This window comes from Melanaphis sacchari, unplaced genomic scaffold (genome assembly GCF_002803265.2).
Source record: "Melanaphis sacchari strain LSU unplaced genomic scaffold, SCAv2.0 Contig64_pilon_pilon, whole genome shotgun sequence".
Taxonomy (NCBI): domain Eukaryota; kingdom Metazoa; phylum Arthropoda; class Insecta; order Hemiptera; family Aphididae; genus Melanaphis; species Melanaphis sacchari.
The window spans coordinates 1,773,113-1,794,344 of NW_020271462.1; the positions used below are offsets into that span (position 1 = coordinate 1,773,113).

The following is a 21,232-nucleotide window of genomic DNA, read 5'->3' on the forward strand; positions in this document are numbered from 1 at the left end:
TGCATTTTCACGAATTGCCAATTAAGAACAGATGACATCCTGGAGATTGTTGTTTTCAAGTATGAAAACAATTCTAAGAATTAATATGAATTGGAAGGTTGTCGACTACAATAACAAGAGACTTCTTTGTATATAAGGGAGTCCAGAGACCAACAAAGGCAGATGTACCAGAGCCACGAAGACCTGAGCAACTTCACAACACTCAGCCACTTTTTGTATCAGTTACATGAACTTTATTTATACGTAATAAAACATTATTGTTCTTAAGAGTTGTAAATTTCATTTAAATAACACCCTGGATCTGGATCTGATATTGGCACGCAACAATATAATAGTATTTGACAAGCTTTATCTTTTATTACAAAAACTCATTCTTCTCGTCATATACATGTATCAACACATAAGAAACTTATGGCTAGCACACCTTTGGAATTTAATTTTGGTAATTCATTTTTTATAGTTCATAAATGTATTTACTTTATTCAACAAATATTTAAACGACTGTGAATTTTTTTTATGTTAAACTAAAATTGCGATTTTAGTGATGAACAGGATGTAAACAGGTAGATTTGGTTTGAATGTGAGTAGTATTCTGACAGTTTGAAATTCAAAGGAATATCCGCTATGGACGCATACATTTTAAACTTCTATAATATTGATGCTAATATTTAATATTTGCACTAAAAAGTATACAATCCCGGCAGTTTCCGAATTTCGAACTTCATACACCTTCACAATGCTAAATTATGCGTGTATATGTATGTTATTTTGATTTTTTCTAGTGATAACTGATCAATTATAACTCAAAGACTTGATTCGACTTTAACCCTTTTCACGCACCAAATAGCATCAGACGTTCATAATTTTTTTTTTTGAGATATAAAAATTAACAATCCGTTGTAAGCGGATTGCCCAGCCAGTTACTGATTTTCACCAAATAATGAATGATAGCTAGGCACTCCATTACTGTTATCTTAATGTATTTATATACCTATGTATTTTACATGTACAAAACAGCGACGGTACAAGGTGTATTAGTATTACACCGGTGACCACTAGATACTTGAATTTGGCTTTCATAGATTTTTACGCATTCGAAACAACACCGCCAAAGTATAGAGCCATCAAATCAGTAGTAAAAACATTATTCTCATTCGCTACGTCACAAGTCTATATTTTTAACTTCGAAATTTTTTTAACAGAGTTTTTCTTTGAGTCCCGTCTCCGACCTAGGGTATTTACTTAAAATGATTTTCACCAGCCTCTAAATATTATTATATTATATAAATTAGTTAGGTATGTAAACGTTGTATAGAGTATACACGATAAGGTAAATATCTGGTGATTAGTGGTATTGTGATATAAAGGTACATTTCGTGTTACTATATTATGTTCGCCACGGCACATCATATTAGTTCTTGAGCATTGATTAGTTGTATTTTTATCAACATTTTATACTAAATAATAATTTTTAAATTTTGTCGTGGTACATTTATAATATGTAGGTTGGTACCTACATTTTATTATAAAAGATTATTGTTTAGATTTTACGTCTTTAGTTAGTTTTTAATACTTAAAATATGATGTGTAGGTATATAAACTTAGGTACTTCATATTTGTTTTTCTTTTTGTTAATAGTTATTTATTAATACTATTTGACACTATTGTATCTTCCCATTTGAAGTTATCAATTACTTTTGTTCCTCACTAAAAGTTAATGTTTTATATATAAATTATACTTATTTTTTACTGCCTATTTTACAAAAAATATTATTTAAAAAGGTTTATTTTAGTTGAAGAATTAAATATCTGTACAGAATAATGGGCATTCTTAAAAGAATACATAAAATATAAGTAGGTAGTGCCTAATTATATTCTTTGAAGTGTACATATTAGTAAAATTTACTTCCCTATTAAATAATACTGCTACATATAAGTAAATTTGGTTTTTATTGTTATATAATAAATTATTTTAGAATGTAAATAATAGTACCAAGGGTATCAGCTACGAATCCACGTTATAATGTCATGGTAATTATGTCGCTGCAAAAATGTTATGAACACAAAAATATCACGATGTTAAAAATATAAAAAATACATTTTAATTTATAATATATCTATGTATAGTATAATTTTATTTTTATTTTTATTTTAATCTTACGAAGTATCTACACAATAATACTTAATAAATTAAATTAAAATAGGTAATGAAAAATAACAATTAAATATATTGTTATAAACAAAACAATAAATTATATTTTTATATTAATTGATATTGAAAGTTATACGAAATTCTACGCAGATAGTCGTTAATTGATCGATTTCCATAATCATCACTAGAGCAAGGACTTTCATGCATTCGCATATTTTTTTCTGATTTACTTTTTCGTATGCAGAGTAAGAACACAATACATTTCAAAACGTTTGTGATCAAAATCTCAAAGTTTTTAGTGCATATTTTGAAGGTTTTTCGAAAATCATGTTTTTTAGTGAATATTTTTCAACAAATTATTATATTTAACTGTTTCTATATATTCTCATTAAGATGAAAGAGACTCATTTTATCACAGTTGCGTATCTATGGATTAAAGTGATATCAAATCCAGTAAAAACTTATAGAGAGATAATATAAAATTATTAACATTAAATATTTAAAAAATATACATAATTTTTAGAGCTATAAATTTTAGTGTATTAATTTTTTTGAGGGCATATTAACTGCATATTTTAAATTTTTTGATGCATAAGTGCATATTTGATAATTTTTTAGTGCATGAAAGTCCTTGTTCTAATCATCACATGTGGCTTTAAGTAGAATTGTAGAATTTTTATATTTTTTCTTTGTTGGCGGTTTGATGTCAGTAATAGTTTACTGTTCAACTTTTAAACGGTTTAAGGTTTTTTCCTTTTTCAGTGAATTGATGAAAAATCCAGATAGAAGGATGATAAGAACTTAATATTGAACTAAATGTTAACTAGAAATATATACTCTGAACTTTACTTTCGTAGGTATATGTTATTATATTATTTCCAGCTATGGTACTTTAATCTATTCTAATTTAATGTATTCCTAATAATGAAAACCGGAACTACAAACCACGTCGGTGACTACGATGATACATTACTATCTGCGACATTTTGACGCTACACCGTCAAATGTCTATATTTTTATATCGCGTCTTTATCCGTGGTGGCGTGGTGGCGGCTGTGACAGTGTAGACCGGTTGCTGCAGTATCTATACTTTGTAGTTTGTACTGGCGATCGTTGCATACCGTGTCACACTAAATGCTGAATTGTGGTGGGCAAGGGTATAATCTCTATTAGTTCCAAAACTATTTGTTATAAGTAGGAAACGGATTTAAATGTAAATTGCATTTTTTTCTAAATATCCAAAAACATTGCTTTCCAAGCACAGTGTTCATTCCATACATCAAGAAATTAAGAAATGTTACCTACTTAAATTTTACATTTTTAAGATTTTTTTGCTTTTTAGAAAATTTTTTGACATTTATATGATTTTAAGTTATTTTTATATAGTAATGGATAAAATTCGATAAAGATTGAGTTAATATTCATTCCAAAAGAATAAAATTAAATATTATTTATCATATATGTCATACTTCTATTTTTTGTTATTTATTACCTATGTTTTTAGTTAATAACGATCAGATAAATGCGACGCCAGAAAAAATATTGTTGACAAGTATAGACACTTAGGTTTGTAGCTATGTACATACATACATGCAATTGGATAAAAATAAGATAATCTATTTACCTAAATCCTTATTTCGTATTGAACCATTGATTTTAATCATTACTTTCATGAGTTTAGAATCGTGCGTGTAGTCTCATCGTTAACGTTTTCAAGTGATTATTGTAGATTTGTTTCACAAAGTTAACTATTTTTAAAGAAATTTTCATATTAAATTATTAAAAATAATTTTAAAAGCATTTTTTTTTTTTGGTGTATTTGAAAAAATATTGTTATGAATGCATTAAATCGTAATTTTTTAAGGCATTTTTCTTGTTTTTTAGAGCACTTAAATCTGTTCCCTAGTTATAAGTAACTTAAAATTTTTTGTGTTCTAATAATGGTAAAATAATAATATAAGTTTCTTTAAGTTTAAATTTTAAGGACAATTAAATGTGATCGAGGGAAAATGGTTTTGAATTGCAAAAAATCCATTTTCCCGAGTGAAAAAGCCAGTCTAGGTTCAAGGTTTGGCTAACTCATCATGTAAAATTATTCTAAACAAAAAACAGTGTAAATAATAAACTTAATAAGATGTATTGAATATGTTAATCAGTTTCAATTATGTATTATATCTCATTAGAATTAGCCGAGAACCATGGACTAGAGTGCATTGTAATTTATTTGACCATTTAAAAATAAATACTGTTTGGTCATAATGGACGTAGTTACAAAATTATAAGAAGTAATTTTAGTAAATTATAATATAGATATTTTCATAAAATCATTTTCAGAAACGATAGCATGATTTTACATCAATAAATTATATCAAATAGTTCATAGTACTGAATGTTTTATAGATTTTAATTATCAATCGTATTGCAGATTCAGCCAATATTAGCACAATTTACTTACAATTAACATAAATCATAAAACTCTAAGCCATTATGGCACACTTGTATGTGTACGTCTATATTTACTGCATTCTATAACGGCTATAATACACGTGTAGTCTAGATACAGACATCATAGCTTAAGAAACACTGAATTTTAAGTGAATAATGAGTGTAAATTGTTTCTAGAGAAAACCTGTAACGTTGTCTAGTTATTTTCAAAAACAACAGTTTTGATAGTATAGTAATATGTTTTCCATGAAAATACCCATCTCAGTTAAATTTTGACTATGATTGTTAAAAAAATATTATAAAATAGTTTGGTAAACAATTAATTTAGTCCTACTTAATTATCTTTAATTTCTTAAACTCATAATAAGTATAATAATTATCGATAAAACAACTACCGAAGACGTTTAGTAATATGTACTGTAATCAAATAAAAAAAATTGAAACTAAAGTATCTATCCTAATTTATTTCAGTTTTTAAATTCATACTACGTATATTTATTAAGAATGACACCATTGGCACCGCTTTATGGGGACTGTATTGTATTCACAAGGTTTGGCATACATGCAGCATCATTTATTAAAAAAATATCTAAGATGAAACATATTATAATAATTAATAACATACTACACTCCGTTGTCTCTATCCAACAAGAGATTGTAACTCGCTCACGCGTCCTAATTCCAAATGAACTAGTGTCACTGTCTCGTGGTCCAAGTTCTCCCTCAAAAATCAATAAAATGTCGGTGGAAATGCGTGAACAAATACGAGTTTTGGTTGCTACTGAGTTGTATTCCCTTGTTGGATGGAGTACAGAAGTGAGGTGAATGGGAAAAGCACCCCACTATATCCGCCCTAACTATGTTTAAATAATGAAATGTAGACGGGAGGTGTCTCGCTACAACAACCCTAACAAAAACTAATATGAACAGATATATATATAAATAGTCAACATTTCAAAGACGTTTTGTCACCGTAATCGGTTTCCTAAGACTACTCACATGATAAAACTCTATCACTATTATCGATGGTAGTAACAAGTACAATTGATGCAATTTTTATTCGTCTCACTATCATATAATTTATGCACTGTTGTTACCTCTATATATTCACCTGGTCTATAGAACTATAGCCATATAATATTAAAAATATTGTTATATTTCATTATGTCACCAACTCCACACTTAATGCTGGTAAACGTTGAAAAATAAATATTTACATCCATTTTGTTATGACTTATGAGTAAATAATTGAAGTCCTAAATCCATGATATTATCAGACATCAGTATACCTAGAATACAGCTAATGGCATATAATGGCATATATAATAGAGAAGTCATGTACGCTGTGCGCAGTTGTAAAAATATTATAAAAATCAATAGTATGTACTTGAATTCGTATTTTTGTAGTATTATTTGGTTCGTTCGTTGTTAATTTTTGATAAGGAGGACTAGGAGGGTAGAAACAATGGTGAGGGTGAATAGCAGGAATCCTGCTACAAAATATTCCTTTAATGTTCCTCAAATTGGTAGACAGCGAAAGTCGTGCAGCGCTATCTAGTTGGTAAAATATAACTATTCGACTTTTTATTTTTTCAATATAATTCGTAACTGTATATTGTAAATGTGTGAAGAAAATTTTACTCTATAAAAATTTCTGAATATTTTTGCTTACCCAGGTAGCGCTAGATGTCTACGATTTATGCAAATCATCCCACCACTCTCTCATCAAGACTATGTTGCCTAACACTCGTCGTTAGGTTGGTTTTAGAAATATTCTGTATTCTAAACTAATTGTTTTCTAATATTATTTTCATACTCCTTTATTATTCGTAATCACTTTGAATTTATTTTATATTTATATTGATTGTTGTTTATTGAGTGTCGATATTATCCTTTATTAACGTGTACAGTGTACACGACGACGACGACAATAATAATATTGTTATATAATATTTTATTAATTTTACAATTCGGGATCTCTAATACTTGTTTACGTTTTAAATATTAACCGGACGGAGATTCTTTTCGTTGTTTTGTGTCTGATGTCAATATTATGTCCGATTCAAATGATAGCAGGTAAGTGATATTGCTAATAGACATTGGATTGGTATTTAGACAATTTTTGTCGACTGAAAATTACTAATCGTCTAAATTGTATATTTCTTACATGGTGGGAGAATTACTCTTCCCTGGAATCCCTTTGTAGTGGCGAGTGTGTTCTAAAGACTTATTTTTTATATTAATTTTTGATAGTTAATATTTCATTTTTGATCCTGGTTAAATACATAATTAAAAATAAACATTAATTTTTTTAACTCTTGTGAATATTGATGTTGGAATTTACTTTAAATACTCAATTACTTAAAAAATTTTTCATCAAATTCTAAGTTCTCTGCTCAACTTTATGAATCCAATTTATTCAGCTGTTACAATTTTTATAAACATTAATTTTGTAATTTTAACTTTGTATTTTAAAAATAATAATTTTATTCCCTATAATAAAATATTATGTTTATAATATATTATATTATATTAATTTATTTATTTTCGACAATAAAAATTATTAGCTGCAGTGTTTTTTTTTTTTGTTATGATAAATTTTTGAAATACACGTTCTCATATTATGTATGTTAGTGTTTCGTCATTTAGAAACATAGGAATCCACCATATAAGATCTAGCAACGTTATGCGTTGTTTGGTCATAACTCATAACAGTGGTCATTACTGCTGTGAAATATAATATCTCATGCTTTTTAACATTTATTATTTAAGAATATTATCAAATTATTTACTATTTTAATAATTTTTATTAAATATACTAAATATATTAAATACTTGCTGAATGCTGCCTTTATTTTATAATATACTGCAATTAATATTCCCTGCTTTAACCTTTTGTAATTGTTATCACACATTTAATACTAATGGATATTAAAAAAAATAAAAATATTTAATACTGATACTGTGTTTCTATATAATTAAATAATAAAGTACACTAATTTATTATAAAGTAGGTAAATAAAAAATGACTTTGACTTTTTCCAATTAATTTTAATCCATCAATAGAGGTCTTAAATCCAAAATTAGGTGTTTTTTGAAGTTATATCTATTTTAAATTTAATAAATCTAATATTATAAAATTAATGGTAGAACATTTAAGAATTGCGTAGGCATTGAGTACTTTTGGATATTGAACTGTTTTGAAAAACTGATCAAAAATAAATGTCTAGGAAGTCTCTTTTAAAAAAAAGTTACTTTACTTCACCTACAAGAAAAAAAAATGCTTTTAAGTTTGAGCCAAAATGGCCTACCTGTAAACATACCTTCCTATGTTTAGTGGTATTTACGTTTATAAAGGTTTAATTTGTTAATATTATTACTAAAATTTTTAATTTCTGTTTTAATTTATGCTGAAATTATTATTATGTTAATTATCATTTTTTAAATTACTCATCAAATATTAATTTGCAATTATTTTTAATTCAACTCAAATTTTTATTCTAGAACAAGTTCAGAAGAAAATGAATCTCATCCAGAACCTATTTCACTTTTAAGAAGGAATGTTATTTGTAAGTACAAAATATATTTACTCTAATATTTTTTCAACATAAAATTATTTTATGCATCTAAACTCCATAAAAATATAAAATTATTCATATTTCTGGTTAAATTTAGCCACAGAACTTCAAATAAATACATACTACAACCAAAGTCCACAAGTACTCTATCAGGTAATTTAAATTTCATTGTTTATAATTAAAAACAGTAAAAATTAATTAAAAAATGGTAAAATATAATGTTATAAGCTTAAAATGTTTTTAAAAATTAATAGCTACCTTTCTTTTTTATTATATATAATAAAAATCAACTAATAGGTAAAAAAAAGAACTATATTGATTTTTCAGTTATTTTGTGGTAGCTTAGTATTTGTAAATTATAATTATTATACTTATGTCACTTTAAAAGTCACTCAAAAAAACTAATTCCTTCACTATTCCATTCACCATAGTCAGTTAATGTATAACTATATTACAGTTGATGAGCTCTAAATTAAGAATAACAAATCTTTAATCAACTTCTTCTAGTTATCTTACTAAGTTATCTTTTTGAAACAGCATGAATATATTCAAATAGATTGAATAATTTTGGAAATTATGCTGATTATATTTTTTTTTCTGTCTTAAACTGTTGTCATTCAAAAAGTATTTGAAGTGAACATTTTTATAATTAAATTCTTACATTTTAAATGTAAATAATTTTTGTTTTTACTTGATTACGTTTTGCACGACAGCATAGAAATTTAGTCAATGTGTTATTGGTTTACTATATATATATATATAAATATGTAGTTGTACAAATTTTTAATTTTATAAAAAGACTTTAAAATTTTTTACTTTTACACTTTTTGAGACATACTACATTAAGGTATTAAATTATTTCAATATATTTTAACATCCTATATTCTATGCTATTATTTTCTAAGATTTTACATGTATTTTAGTCGCCTTACAAAGTTATCATTTATTATTTTTACCTTCAATGCCATGCTACTTTCTATCATAAACTAAGATATATACTTATGCTTCTTATTATAAACATGTTTACTGTGTACAATGTCAATGGTTGTAATTTAACATCATTCACAATATTTACTGAATGATTGCAATTATTAGTGTTATGTATCTTTGTATTCAATGTAATGTAATTATTTGGTTTACACTACGATAAAGTATAAGTTTTTTGATCCTATAATTTTAATTTTCCATGTATGTGCAAGTTTTATATCAATATTTAAATTACTTAGTTTCCAAGATTTTAGCATAATATTTTTCGGCATACCTATACTTTACAAGTATATACAGTGAATATGTTAGTTTAATATAATTACCTATATTGAGTAGCCACGTATCATATTTAATCTAAAAAAACAATTAATTTGATTTTAAGAAATTCTAAAATTAACATATTAGTATTGTATAATACTATAACTTATTGTGTGTATTTTAGTATTTAGGAAATGATCTCCATAAACTTGCTGGATCCATAAATTATAAATCAGGTGTTGTTGTTAATACAGTACCACTTGCTTTTATGAAATTGAATTTGATGCCTGGAGAAATTGCGCCAATTATAGCTAATTCTTCAGATATCAAATTTATATTGCAATATGCCAACCACCGTAATCGTCCATTTGGAATTTGCCACAAAATGTAAACCATGTTATATAATTAGTTAAATATTATAATTACTCAAACTAATAATAAAATATCAATATTTGTTATTAGTAATGAAAATATGCGTACATATGGTGTACTAGCTATGATTTATGACCATTCTTTAGCCAAGGAATCTACTGAACTGGACTCATATGAACTTAAAATTAGAGGCTTACAGCTATTTGAAATTTTACATGTCAAATCATTTCCTGATAAGTAACTAATAATTGTTAATTATTTAAAAAATATTTAATTGCATAAGTTATGTAGTGTGTTTTCAGACCACAGTTGATGGTACTATGAAATATTTTTCTGTAGAGATATATATTTTATTGGAGATATTTAAATAGTGTAATAAATACATAAAAATATACATTATTTACTAAATTTAGTTCTTAAATTATGTTACCTGTTAATAGCAACCAAAACAGTTAACTAAAAATTATTTTATTTTTAGTTAAAGGACAATGTTAGTACATGATCTAGTAAAAAATTTTATATTTGAAAAACATTTTAAGGCTGAAATTAATAAAACAAAGAAAAAAATTAGCTTTTCTAAGACATTAAAATTATTAATTTTCAGTTATTTAATGATTATTTGATAATATATTAAAAAAATTATTTTATTTATGTACTTTAATATATTTATACTTTGGTCTGAAAACTGACTTGCACATAACACAATTTTATAAATAGGTTGAGGAGAAGTACGAAGGAGCTTATTTTTATTTGGATTGCTTTAATTATAAATATTAAATGAAGAGTATTTAAAATGTTCTTTTTTTTTTTTAGTGATAATCAAACACTTGCTTTGGCTCGAATCAAAATCATACCAAATTTTATAATAAATCATCCATATAATGAACTGTGCTTACGTCCAAAGAAACATAATTTGAGTCGTAGTGAATTGTAATAAATTTACATACTATTAAACAAATTCTGAATTACGTCAAATTAACATAATTATATTTACTGTGTATTTGTTTTTGTTAGATTTCGTAATAAAAACATATGGCAAAATCAGTGGCCATCTTGGGTTTATAAGCAATTTGATGTACATGAATTGGCATCTCGCATTTTCAAAAAAATTAAGATATTATGTAAGGCTTAATTATTGAATAATTTGTTTTTATCTTAAAATCCATTTACATAATATTTGTTGCATCTCTTAAATTAAATTTTAGATTTTAAAATAATTAATTATGTTTAAAAAGTAAATAATGCATATCGTATCATTTTGTATATAAATTATATCGAGACATTTCATGCACTATATTGAATAAAAAAAAATATTTGGACAAATTTACAACTAATAATGAAACATTTTAATGTTTTATATTTCAAAGATAAGGATATAAAATTCTCAAATATTCCAAGTGTATTATCATTTCAAGTGACAAAACTTGGTATATTCACTCATGAAGAAGTAAACGAATTGCTTGGTATTGAGTCAACCAACCTACGACTTCAATATGGACTACAATATTTTAATAAAAATGTAAGAAATTTTTTGAATTAAAGCCACTACATTGACTTATTACTTTTTTATTCTAGCAATCAATGCAAAAATTAAAGTGTACTGGACTAAATTGTGATATTCCAATTACCAATATGAGTTATGTGCTTCCAATATCTCCTGAAGGACTAGAGGATAGTTATTTCGGTTCTTGGGGAGAATTTCATGCCATGGTTACAGTAACTGACTTAGAAAATGGTTTAAACGTGATAACAGTTAAAAATTTATCAGAATACTTCCCTGGGTATAATAAATGCATTTTTTTGTTTTTTTGTTATTAATCATTATTTGTTACTGTAATAATTAATTTTTATAGGTATAATAGTGCTATAATTTTTTGCCCAAACTGTACTGGCTATCTAGGCTGGAGTTTTTCAATTGATGATAATTCATCATCATTGCCAAAATCATTCTACGGATTAGCTATACAGGCCATAACAAGTATAAATGAATACATATTGCCCTTAGCTTCCTCATATGATGTAACACCACTAGAGGAAAACAGTGATGCAGAAATAATATTCGATGCCATCAATGATACAGACATCTTGGTAAGATTTTAAGAAATTTTTTTAAATTTTCTTTACATGAATAATGTAACTGATTCATAAATATATCTCATATTTGCTGCTATACAACTTTTAAATAAATGTTTGGTTTTGAAAAAAATAATTAAAGTACATTTTTAAATATTCTACATATTTAATAATTTTTAAATAGTTTTAAATTATTACTGAGTTAACAAATAGTACATAATATTATTATATATTAATTCAGAAAATAAATTTAAAAAATAGGAAAATAATAAAATTACAATTTTTTTATGAATAATATTATTTATCTATTGAACGTTTTTATATTGTTTTAATTTATATTTTTAACTAATTTTGCATGAAAGTATTTCTTACAAAAATTAGAAATTAGTAAATTATATGTATATTCAATAAAATTATTCATAATAACATGATTTATACTATATCAAAAAAAGTAATATTTTAACATAATTATATTTAATTACACAATAAGCAAACTATAACAAGCTATTCTCATCTATTTGATTGATGTATTTAACATTTATGTAAACAACAAAAATATTACTGAGTGATTAATTATTTAAAATATTTAATCTAAGTATATAATAATTATGTATAATACTGACAGATTAGTGGTATAGCCAAGATTTTCTATAAAGGAGCTCTTAATAATAATAAAAAAAAAATTTGATACAATTTAGACATTATTGTTATTATTAAAAATTACTTAATAGGTATACTATTCAGTGTTCCTCAAGCTTTTTTTAAAAAGTAAAAATGATTGCGGACCCATTTAAAGACAATAATAATAATTTAATTGATTTAATTTCTTAACTAAGTATAGATATTTTAATGGTATAAAATTAAATTAATAAAAAAAATAAATGGGTAAAATATATATAATTTGTATAATTATTAAAAAAAAAAAAAAGGTTAAATAATCATTGGTATTGTTTTTACGATACACAGTATGAATTACGATCCATATTGGATAGTTGAATTTTCAAATCTGATTTTACTTGTAATTGCGATTTTAATATTTATCTTAAGTATAAACATGAGTAGTAAAATATACATATATATAAGAATAATATATAATACCTATATAAAATTGTAACGTTTAATGCAAGTGGAGATAGTGAGATACATTTGTTATTTTTTATGGATATTGTTAACTCATTTATTAGACATAAATATATATCCATTTTAGATGCCGCATGCCAGTATACAATAATCTCGTGTCACCACCATTCGCACACCCAGAATGTCATCCATCTCTGTTTGCGGACACCTAATGTATATAATAGTAATTATTTTTAGTTCCTACCTGCTTTTCAACGGTCGATGACCGGCCTGTCTGCTATACTCCGTTCTATCTCTCCTGCCGTCCACGAGAAAACACCTCGCGGACATATACCATGTAAACAGATTTCAATTTTCATCATCGTGAAGTAGCACACTAGCTAAAATTTTCCCAGGCGATGCCAGGTGGAAAGAATGATGATACGAGTGATCATTTAACTCCGACGAGTGTATAGTCCCTTAGTTCTTAGTTAGTATGTATAGCATACTTAGTAATCATGTAAGTACGTATTGTAATTATTATCATTATAGTCGCTAGGACATAATGTATCTATCTGGTCAAAACACTTAATTACGTTATAAATATTATTAATTATTATCATAATCTCGGTTATCGTTGCAATGTGACGTAAGATACACGTGTGAATATGTGATTGTATTACTTACTATTATCATCACTATAATTATTATTTATTATGCATGTATATATTAACGATCTTTTAAGCCGATTGACAGGAGGCGTTTGTTTGTCTCGTCCATCAGTATTCATTTTTAGTTCTATCTTATACCATACTTTTAATCAAGTTTTACTGTTCACCAGAGCTTTCTTAGTCCTCACTTAAATTTAATATAGCTAATTTTCTTTATACCCATAGTTTTTGTGTTACTAGTTTTATTTCATTATTGTTCTTTTTTTTCCTGCTTATTATATAGGTGTTATTCTTATATTTATTTGTTATCAAATCCACTGCACTCCGACTCTTTAAGGTCTCGGTTCGTGTTTGACGACTTTGCTCAAGTGATATGTAACCACACTATTTTCGGTTCCTGGATCACCTCTTTTAAGGAATAATCAAATGATCACACGGTTATAAAAATTGAATAATGTAATTTAATTTAATATTGATATTATGTTACATGAGTATAAGACTACCTGACTACAAAAATAATAATGAACTGTAGAACTACTAATATCATTAAATAATTACAAACTTATAGCAAAATATTGCTAATAAATTATAATTGATAATAATCAGTGATTATTAATCACCGTACAGCGGATGGTTTTGGGAGATTCTTAACTGTCAAATTGTCTGGCAATTTTAATAATCAAATCAAATACTAATGTTTTAGCGCTTGAATCAAATGTTTAATATGATAACCAAACTTACTATGAGAAATTATTGTACCTACAGTAGAAGTTTGGCAGAAATAAAGTTAGCTGATGTACTCATTATAAAAATGGGGACTTTGAATATTTATAATTTGTTTATAGGTATACGAGTATAATAAAATTGCCTACCGTAAAAAAATTTGTTCGAAAGTATTTTTTAATTTTTTTTCCAATTTTTCATCAAGTTAAGGCCATTAGTTCAATTATGTATTATTAGGGTTTGGAAGTTGATGACCTTAAAAACATTAAAAAATGACCTAAAAGAATATGCAAATATAACTTAAAAATGACAATAATGTCCTAAAAAATTATAAATATTTGTTTAAAATTAGTAAAAATACATTTTTTTTTTTAATAAAAGAATAGTAATAATAATAAAAATTTCTCGAAATTATTACATTGTACTATTCAGTGGCGTATTTTGAATGTTTTTTTCTTAGGGGGGGGGGTGTCCAGATAATATAAGTTTAAACTTTTTGTTAATTGGTTACAATATATCTCTGTTATAAATCTACTACCACTAAGCTCATAATATACTCATAAAATATTGTAATGAAATATTTTTTATTTATTTAATTAAAAGTAGAAATTTTTATATAATTTAAATCATACGGATATAAAATACCTACTGTAAACATAATTTTAATTAAAAAATAAAAGCAAATAATGTTTTAAAATAAATATATATATAGACATTTAAGATCCAATGTATTTATATATAAAAAAAAAAAAAAAAACATCATAGTAATTAATATTTAAATATACACAAATTTCCGCTGGAAAAAACAAGTAACACAGGCACATGAAGGCACGGAACCGCAAGATAAAAATATAAATTGTATGTTTACTGTAATAACTAATAGGATAATAATAATATAAAATTATTACACATTTGTTACCATAATCAGTCACAATAATTTACTAATTATTACTATATATTTTGTTTGTTATATTCGATACCAGTGGTGCTATAAGAATAATAGTTTTATAAATAATTAAAAATATAATAGGATAATAAGTACATTATTTAAAACTAAATTTATTTTCTTTCCGAATTAGTATATGACTTGATATTAAATTAGTTCATAACGAATTATATATTATTATTGTTTGCCAAATTCCTTACAAAATTTATCAAAATTAAATACTTATTGAATTTTTTTTTGTTTTTTTTTTTTGTTTGGGGGGTGTCCAGATACCGTAGACACCCCCTCCCAAAAAATAAAATTAAAAAATAATACGCCACTGGCACTATTTAAGCATAATTTATATTATTAAAACTTAAAAGTAAAAACGACAGCTAGCATTTGCCTTATTTTATCGAATCTTTATTTTTACCTAACCCGTACACAACCCGTTTACAACTTGTGTAAAATATAAATTTGATGTTGGTACTTATATACAGTCTATGTAAAACCAAAAATATGCGTGTAAAGATGTTAATTGACAAAATATAATTATAAATACAAGAAATTGAATTAAAAAAAAATAAGACTTAAAAATGACAAAAAATGATTTAAACAGTGTCTAAAAGGTTTTTTGATTAGTATATACAAGTAGATGGTATTTCTGACATATCAACTTTAGGTACATGTTATTTTGCCCAGCTTTGCTCTTTTTGATCATTTAATAGAAGCAATATTTTAAATTTTTTTTTCCTTTTCTTTTTTATTGAATAATTCTAATTTGATTTACTTTTCGTTCTGGATCAAAAACCAACAACTCATAAAGTTCCAATAGTATTAACCAAAAACAATGAAAACGTTTTGTTCTATTATACGACATCAACTATTCACTAAAGTACTAATTTCTTACAATAATTAATAATTGATAACTCGGTTGAAAAAAAAATTTCTATGTGCGTACTTGCCGATTGCATAAAAATTAATTTATGGAATTGGAAATATAGGTACTTAAAATCTATACTACTATGTATTCATTCTTTACAAAAAAATAAAAAAAAAATCAAAATAATCAGATAAGTAATTTTAGAAAACATGTGTGACACAGATTTATATTTTTTCATTTATATACGTATATATCATCGATAAATTTCTTAGAACAACTGATATCTACACGCAGTTAATATCATAAACCTAACATAAAAAAGGCTTGTTCTTTTATACATACAAGGATGTATTAGTATAAATATATATATATATTAAAATACTTCAACTATTTACATAATGTGTAATTAAATATAGGTAAGTAACATGAATAAAGTTGTTTATAAATAATTTACATAATTTACAAATAATTATTACTGTTTGTCTTTTTATTGAAAATAATACAAATTATATTATTATAGTTTTTTAATTAATATTAAAAAAAAATAAATAAATTGGTACCTATATGTTAACATAACTTTTCTAAAATTTATGTTGGAAATATTTTCTATAATTTTATTTAAATTTAACTTCTTAGTTTTTTTTCAATGTTCAAAATGGCAAGGTTTAATAGTCGATCTTGACTCATTGAATTTTTTAAGTCAACAATTAATAATAATACGAAATGAGTTCTAGTAACTATTGAACGTAAGTTCTGGTATGTATGCCATGAATATAATTACGATTATTATCAGTAGGTATTCATTAGGTAATATTGATTATTGGCATACAGAAAGGTAATACCCAACAAATTATTGTATTAATTTTATTTTCAACTGTGATGCAAAAAATTAGTTAGGTATAATTGACTGATAACTCATTTCACATATCGTATCACATGTAGTTTACGTAGTTATGTCATACATTTAGTACCTCTCCTCACACAGGTCACCCCGAAATTAATCAGGTTATTCTTATTTTAAAAATAATGTTAATCGACTATCCTGATTATTGGCATTTGACAGGGATTTCATCATAAAAGCTGTGGCAGTCCATCCAGGACGTAAAGTAGGCAAGGTTCTACAATAGACGAAAATTTAACATTATGATACTAATATTATGGAAATTCAAATTTCCCCATTTATCAATATTTTCCAAAAAATTCATTTTAATTTTTAAGTTTTGTTTTGTGTGATGGAGTTTATTATTGACCAACTACGAAAATGGTAAGTATTCATTACGAAGAAATATTTTATTAAACTTGTTTCATTTTTTGTAAATTAATTTATAAAATAATGTAAATAACAAGTTACAACTTTCCAAATTATCGGAAATTTTCATTTAAGACTCCTAGTGGAGTTATGCATATATTGATTTTACGATGATGTTGGTATTTTATAATAAATATTTAAAATTATGATTTTTTGGTTTTGGTATTTGAGTGAAAAAATTTGACAATTTAATATAAAGGTTCCATATAAGTTGTTAAATTACCAATTAAATAATAACGAAAATACTTGGTTACAAATTTTTTTAATGATCGTTAAAATTCAAATTCTTTCAAAAGTTATTAAAATCAAAATTTAAATAATTAGTTCATAGTTAAAAATGTTTAAACATTTTAATATTCATCCCTAAAATTAAAAAATTTAAAACACGATTTCATATAAGTTCTACTTAAAAGAATAATGAAAACAATTTACCTAATGTAATTTTACAAATTATTATTTATGAGTCTATAAAGTTTAAATTTTTATGAAATTGGATATATTTATATGTAAAATAATGATAACTCATCAAACAATTTTAGTTATTTTGTCGTAATTCAAAAAATGATGATCTTAGAAATTTTAAACATCAATATTTCAAAATATTTGAACAAATTTTAAGTTAGTTTTAGACATTTTAAATTTTAAACCTTTTTAGTTTTAATTTTAAAGTATTTATTAGTAAATTTAGGCTTGATCAAAACACTTGACATCAGGCCCGGCGCAAGGCTAAATGACGCCCCAGGCCAAAATGCCAATTGGCGCCTTTTACATACAACCCATAATATTATAATACTCGGAAAAAATGTTATTCATGGATAAAAATACGGAAAAATGATGTATAATTCTTAACTTGTAGTTTGTACATTATTTGTTATCGTCTTAATTAAAAAAAAAATAACGTATAAAGAAATATAATGTAATAGGTATAGTATTCACATATAAATATAAAATACCTACATACTACAAAAAAAAAAAAAAATAAATAATAATACAGAAATTAATAATAAATGGAAATAGAGAGTACAATAAAACATAACATAAATAAAATATTTATTTAAATTTGTTATCGATCAACACTTTTCTTGATTTCTAATTCCCTCTTAATCTTTTTTTTTAAGTTTTCTGCTCCAGATAATTTCTTTTTCGGTGCCATTCTAACTAAAGCGTTTCCTAAATTAATTGTAATAATTTGTATAATATTATTAATTAATTCTTATCAAGTATAAATTATACTAATATACTAATATAAGGTATATTAAACATAAAATAAATATAGTATTCCAACAGATGCAGCAGCAAACGTGTTAATAAATAATAAATTAAAATATATTATATTATTTACTTTCTATTTTCTGTTAAAGTTATAACTTACCTAATAACTAGTGAAATTTAATCGTCAACTAGGCGATGGCGTAAGTACTCGTTTCAAAGAGCAAAAACAAAATGACAATAAAAGTATGATCACTGACCCGTATAGTACGATCGTCAATCAGTAAAATAATAATATAGGTATAATACTATAATAAAATTAACGTGTATTTTTAAACACACAGAATAAGCTGATAAGTGATGGACGGACGAGACGTAGTCATGAGTCACAATGGCTTGACGCGATCCCGATTAAACGATAACAAATATTCGGGAATTTTTATATTTGTAGAACAATACATAAGATAAACATTTTACGTTAGTACGCTAAACAGAATAACCATAATAATAATTATCTATATTTCAATACAAAGTTTTAGGAATTTTATATTTAATAAAAAAAATTACTAACAAAAGTGTGCAAAATTGTAAAAAGCAATTTCGGCGCTCCCCTGAAAATGGCGCCCTAGGCGACCGCCTGAGTCGCCTTACCCTCGCGCCGGGCCTGCTTGACATTTTAATACAAGATCCAACAGATTATTTTCTTATTGTAATTTGAAAATATTAAAAACAGTCCGATTTTGCATACATAATATTTATATATTATTTATCAGCTATTACTTACAATTTTAGCTGATATGAAATTTGCATAATTATATGTTCTTAATGCAATATTTTTGACAAAAATTAGTTTAACCTACCGTAATACTATTTACTAATAGAAAAAAGGTTAACAAACAACATAAATATGATGTAAAATATTTTATGCTCAAAATCGTTTTTCTTATATAATGATATTACCTAATACCTATCATGTATTAGGTACCTATATACCTATCTATTGTTAATTTTCAAATATTTAACAAACAGATAATACTAAATATGGTGTTACTTAAAATTGATATTATACTATGGTATAAATATATATTATAAAAAATAACTAAATATTAATATTACCATAAATGCAATATTTTCTGGAAAAAATCTATCGATTAAATTACCTGACCTAGTACTAAAAGTTGAATAAATGACTTTATGATAGCTAGGTATACACAAAACATATCATGAAATATACTTGGTGAAATTGTGATATACGCTGACAGATCGTCAGAATCATTTTTTTATATATATAAGGTGATACCTATCTACTTATGTCATTAAATTCAAATTAACCCACCCATTACAGTAACCTACTTGCCTAGGTACCTTTTTTTAAGTTGTTTAAAATATAAACACATGATAAATATTATCACAATAAACTTGTACTTAATTATAAAAAATTGTACATAAAGAAAATACTTATATTAACCGTGATCAGCCAATCGTAAATTTATAAAGCATACCTCTTTCTTACATCCATTGTTGAAAATTGATGGTAGACTGTATAGAAATAAATAATGCCTACATATTTTTATTGTGGTTGACTTGGTTATTAAGGAAATTATCAATTAGACGACAGATCTGTTTGCTGTTATTCAATTACTCATTAGAAGAATGTAGCAATACTTCAATAACTACTATATTTTATTATTTATAATTTATAATTATTAATGAGTAAAATTATTTTAAAATGTTGTAATTTAATATTAAAATTATTATTTATTTGGTCTGATATCTTTATCAATTTATCATGTAAAGATTGATAATACTAATAATGTCATTACATGATAACAGCGGCATGTAACTAGTGAGTGTCATAGCCAAGGAAGTAAACACCAGTAGTAGTAGCCGGTAGACTGATATTGTGATCGTGATTTGTGAGTACTTACTATTTAGTATATAGTATGATTTCAAATTTTCTCGCATACTCGTGCTCAGTCTTTAACATTTAAAATTTCTTACACGTTTTTAAACATTCCTACTTACCTGTGTGGATGTGAATAGTATGTACCTCAAACCTCAATAATTATATTGCACTTTCAATTCTATATTTTATAAGAAGAACGAATAGGTAACATTAACACACTACTTAAATTATAATTTAAAATTTAACCTTTACCTGTTTGTACAAGCTTTTATGAAAAGCTATTTTAAAAAGCTTTCTGTATTATACAATTTTAGGCTAAAAATTTCTTCTAAACAATTAAACATAAATATTACATGATATAATTGGTAGGTATAAAAATGTACAAGATTATATTTTAGTGATTAGATACATTTTCTTATTCTCTACCAGAATACTGTGATTGATTCATGTAAAATTATATGATACAGATGCTAATTATTTGTATTTTGTTCTAAGTTAGTAGTAAAAATGATCTAGTTATGAAATACAGTTATAATTAGTGATATAACTTATTTGTTATTGCTACATAACTTAATTACCTGCTAAGTTTTGATAAAACTTATTTATATTGAACAGGATTAAAGATATCTATTCGTTATTATTATTTAGACGATCTTAAAATCAATGTATATGAAAGTTATCT

At 25.0% G+C, this 21,232-nt stretch overlaps 2 protein-coding genes across 4 annotated transcripts in view; both read left to right on the forward strand.

Moving 5' to 3' along the window:
- Positions 1–5,335: 5,335 nt before the first annotated feature.
- On the forward strand, positions 5,336–13,096 carry LOC112600391 (protein cereblon-like). The gene is made up of 11 exons (XM_025347585.1): positions 5,336–5,418; positions 8,102–8,166; positions 8,273–8,328; positions 9,605–9,807; positions 9,883–10,029; positions 10,606–10,722; positions 10,807–10,913; positions 11,160–11,311; positions 11,368–11,573; positions 11,646–11,880; positions 13,073–13,096. The coding sequence occupies exons 1-11, from the start codon at positions 5,336–5,338 to the stop codon at positions 13,094–13,096; spliced, it is 1,395 nt and encodes a 464-aa protein (XP_025203370.1).
- A 7,379-nt stretch (positions 13,097–20,475) lies between these two features.
- The window catches only part of LOC112600424 (DNA ligase 3), a 35,955-nt gene continuing 35,198 nt past the window's right edge, over positions 20,476–21,232 (forward strand). Inside the window, exon 1 of one of the 3 annotated variants that reach the window (XM_025347633.1) lies at positions 20,476–20,560. The gene's annotated coding sequence lies outside the window, so the exon portion shown is untranslated. Of the gene's footprint in view, positions 20,755–21,232 lie in introns of all 3 variants that reach the window. The other 2 variants (XM_025347631.1, XM_025347632.1) reach the window with 2 other exon arrangements.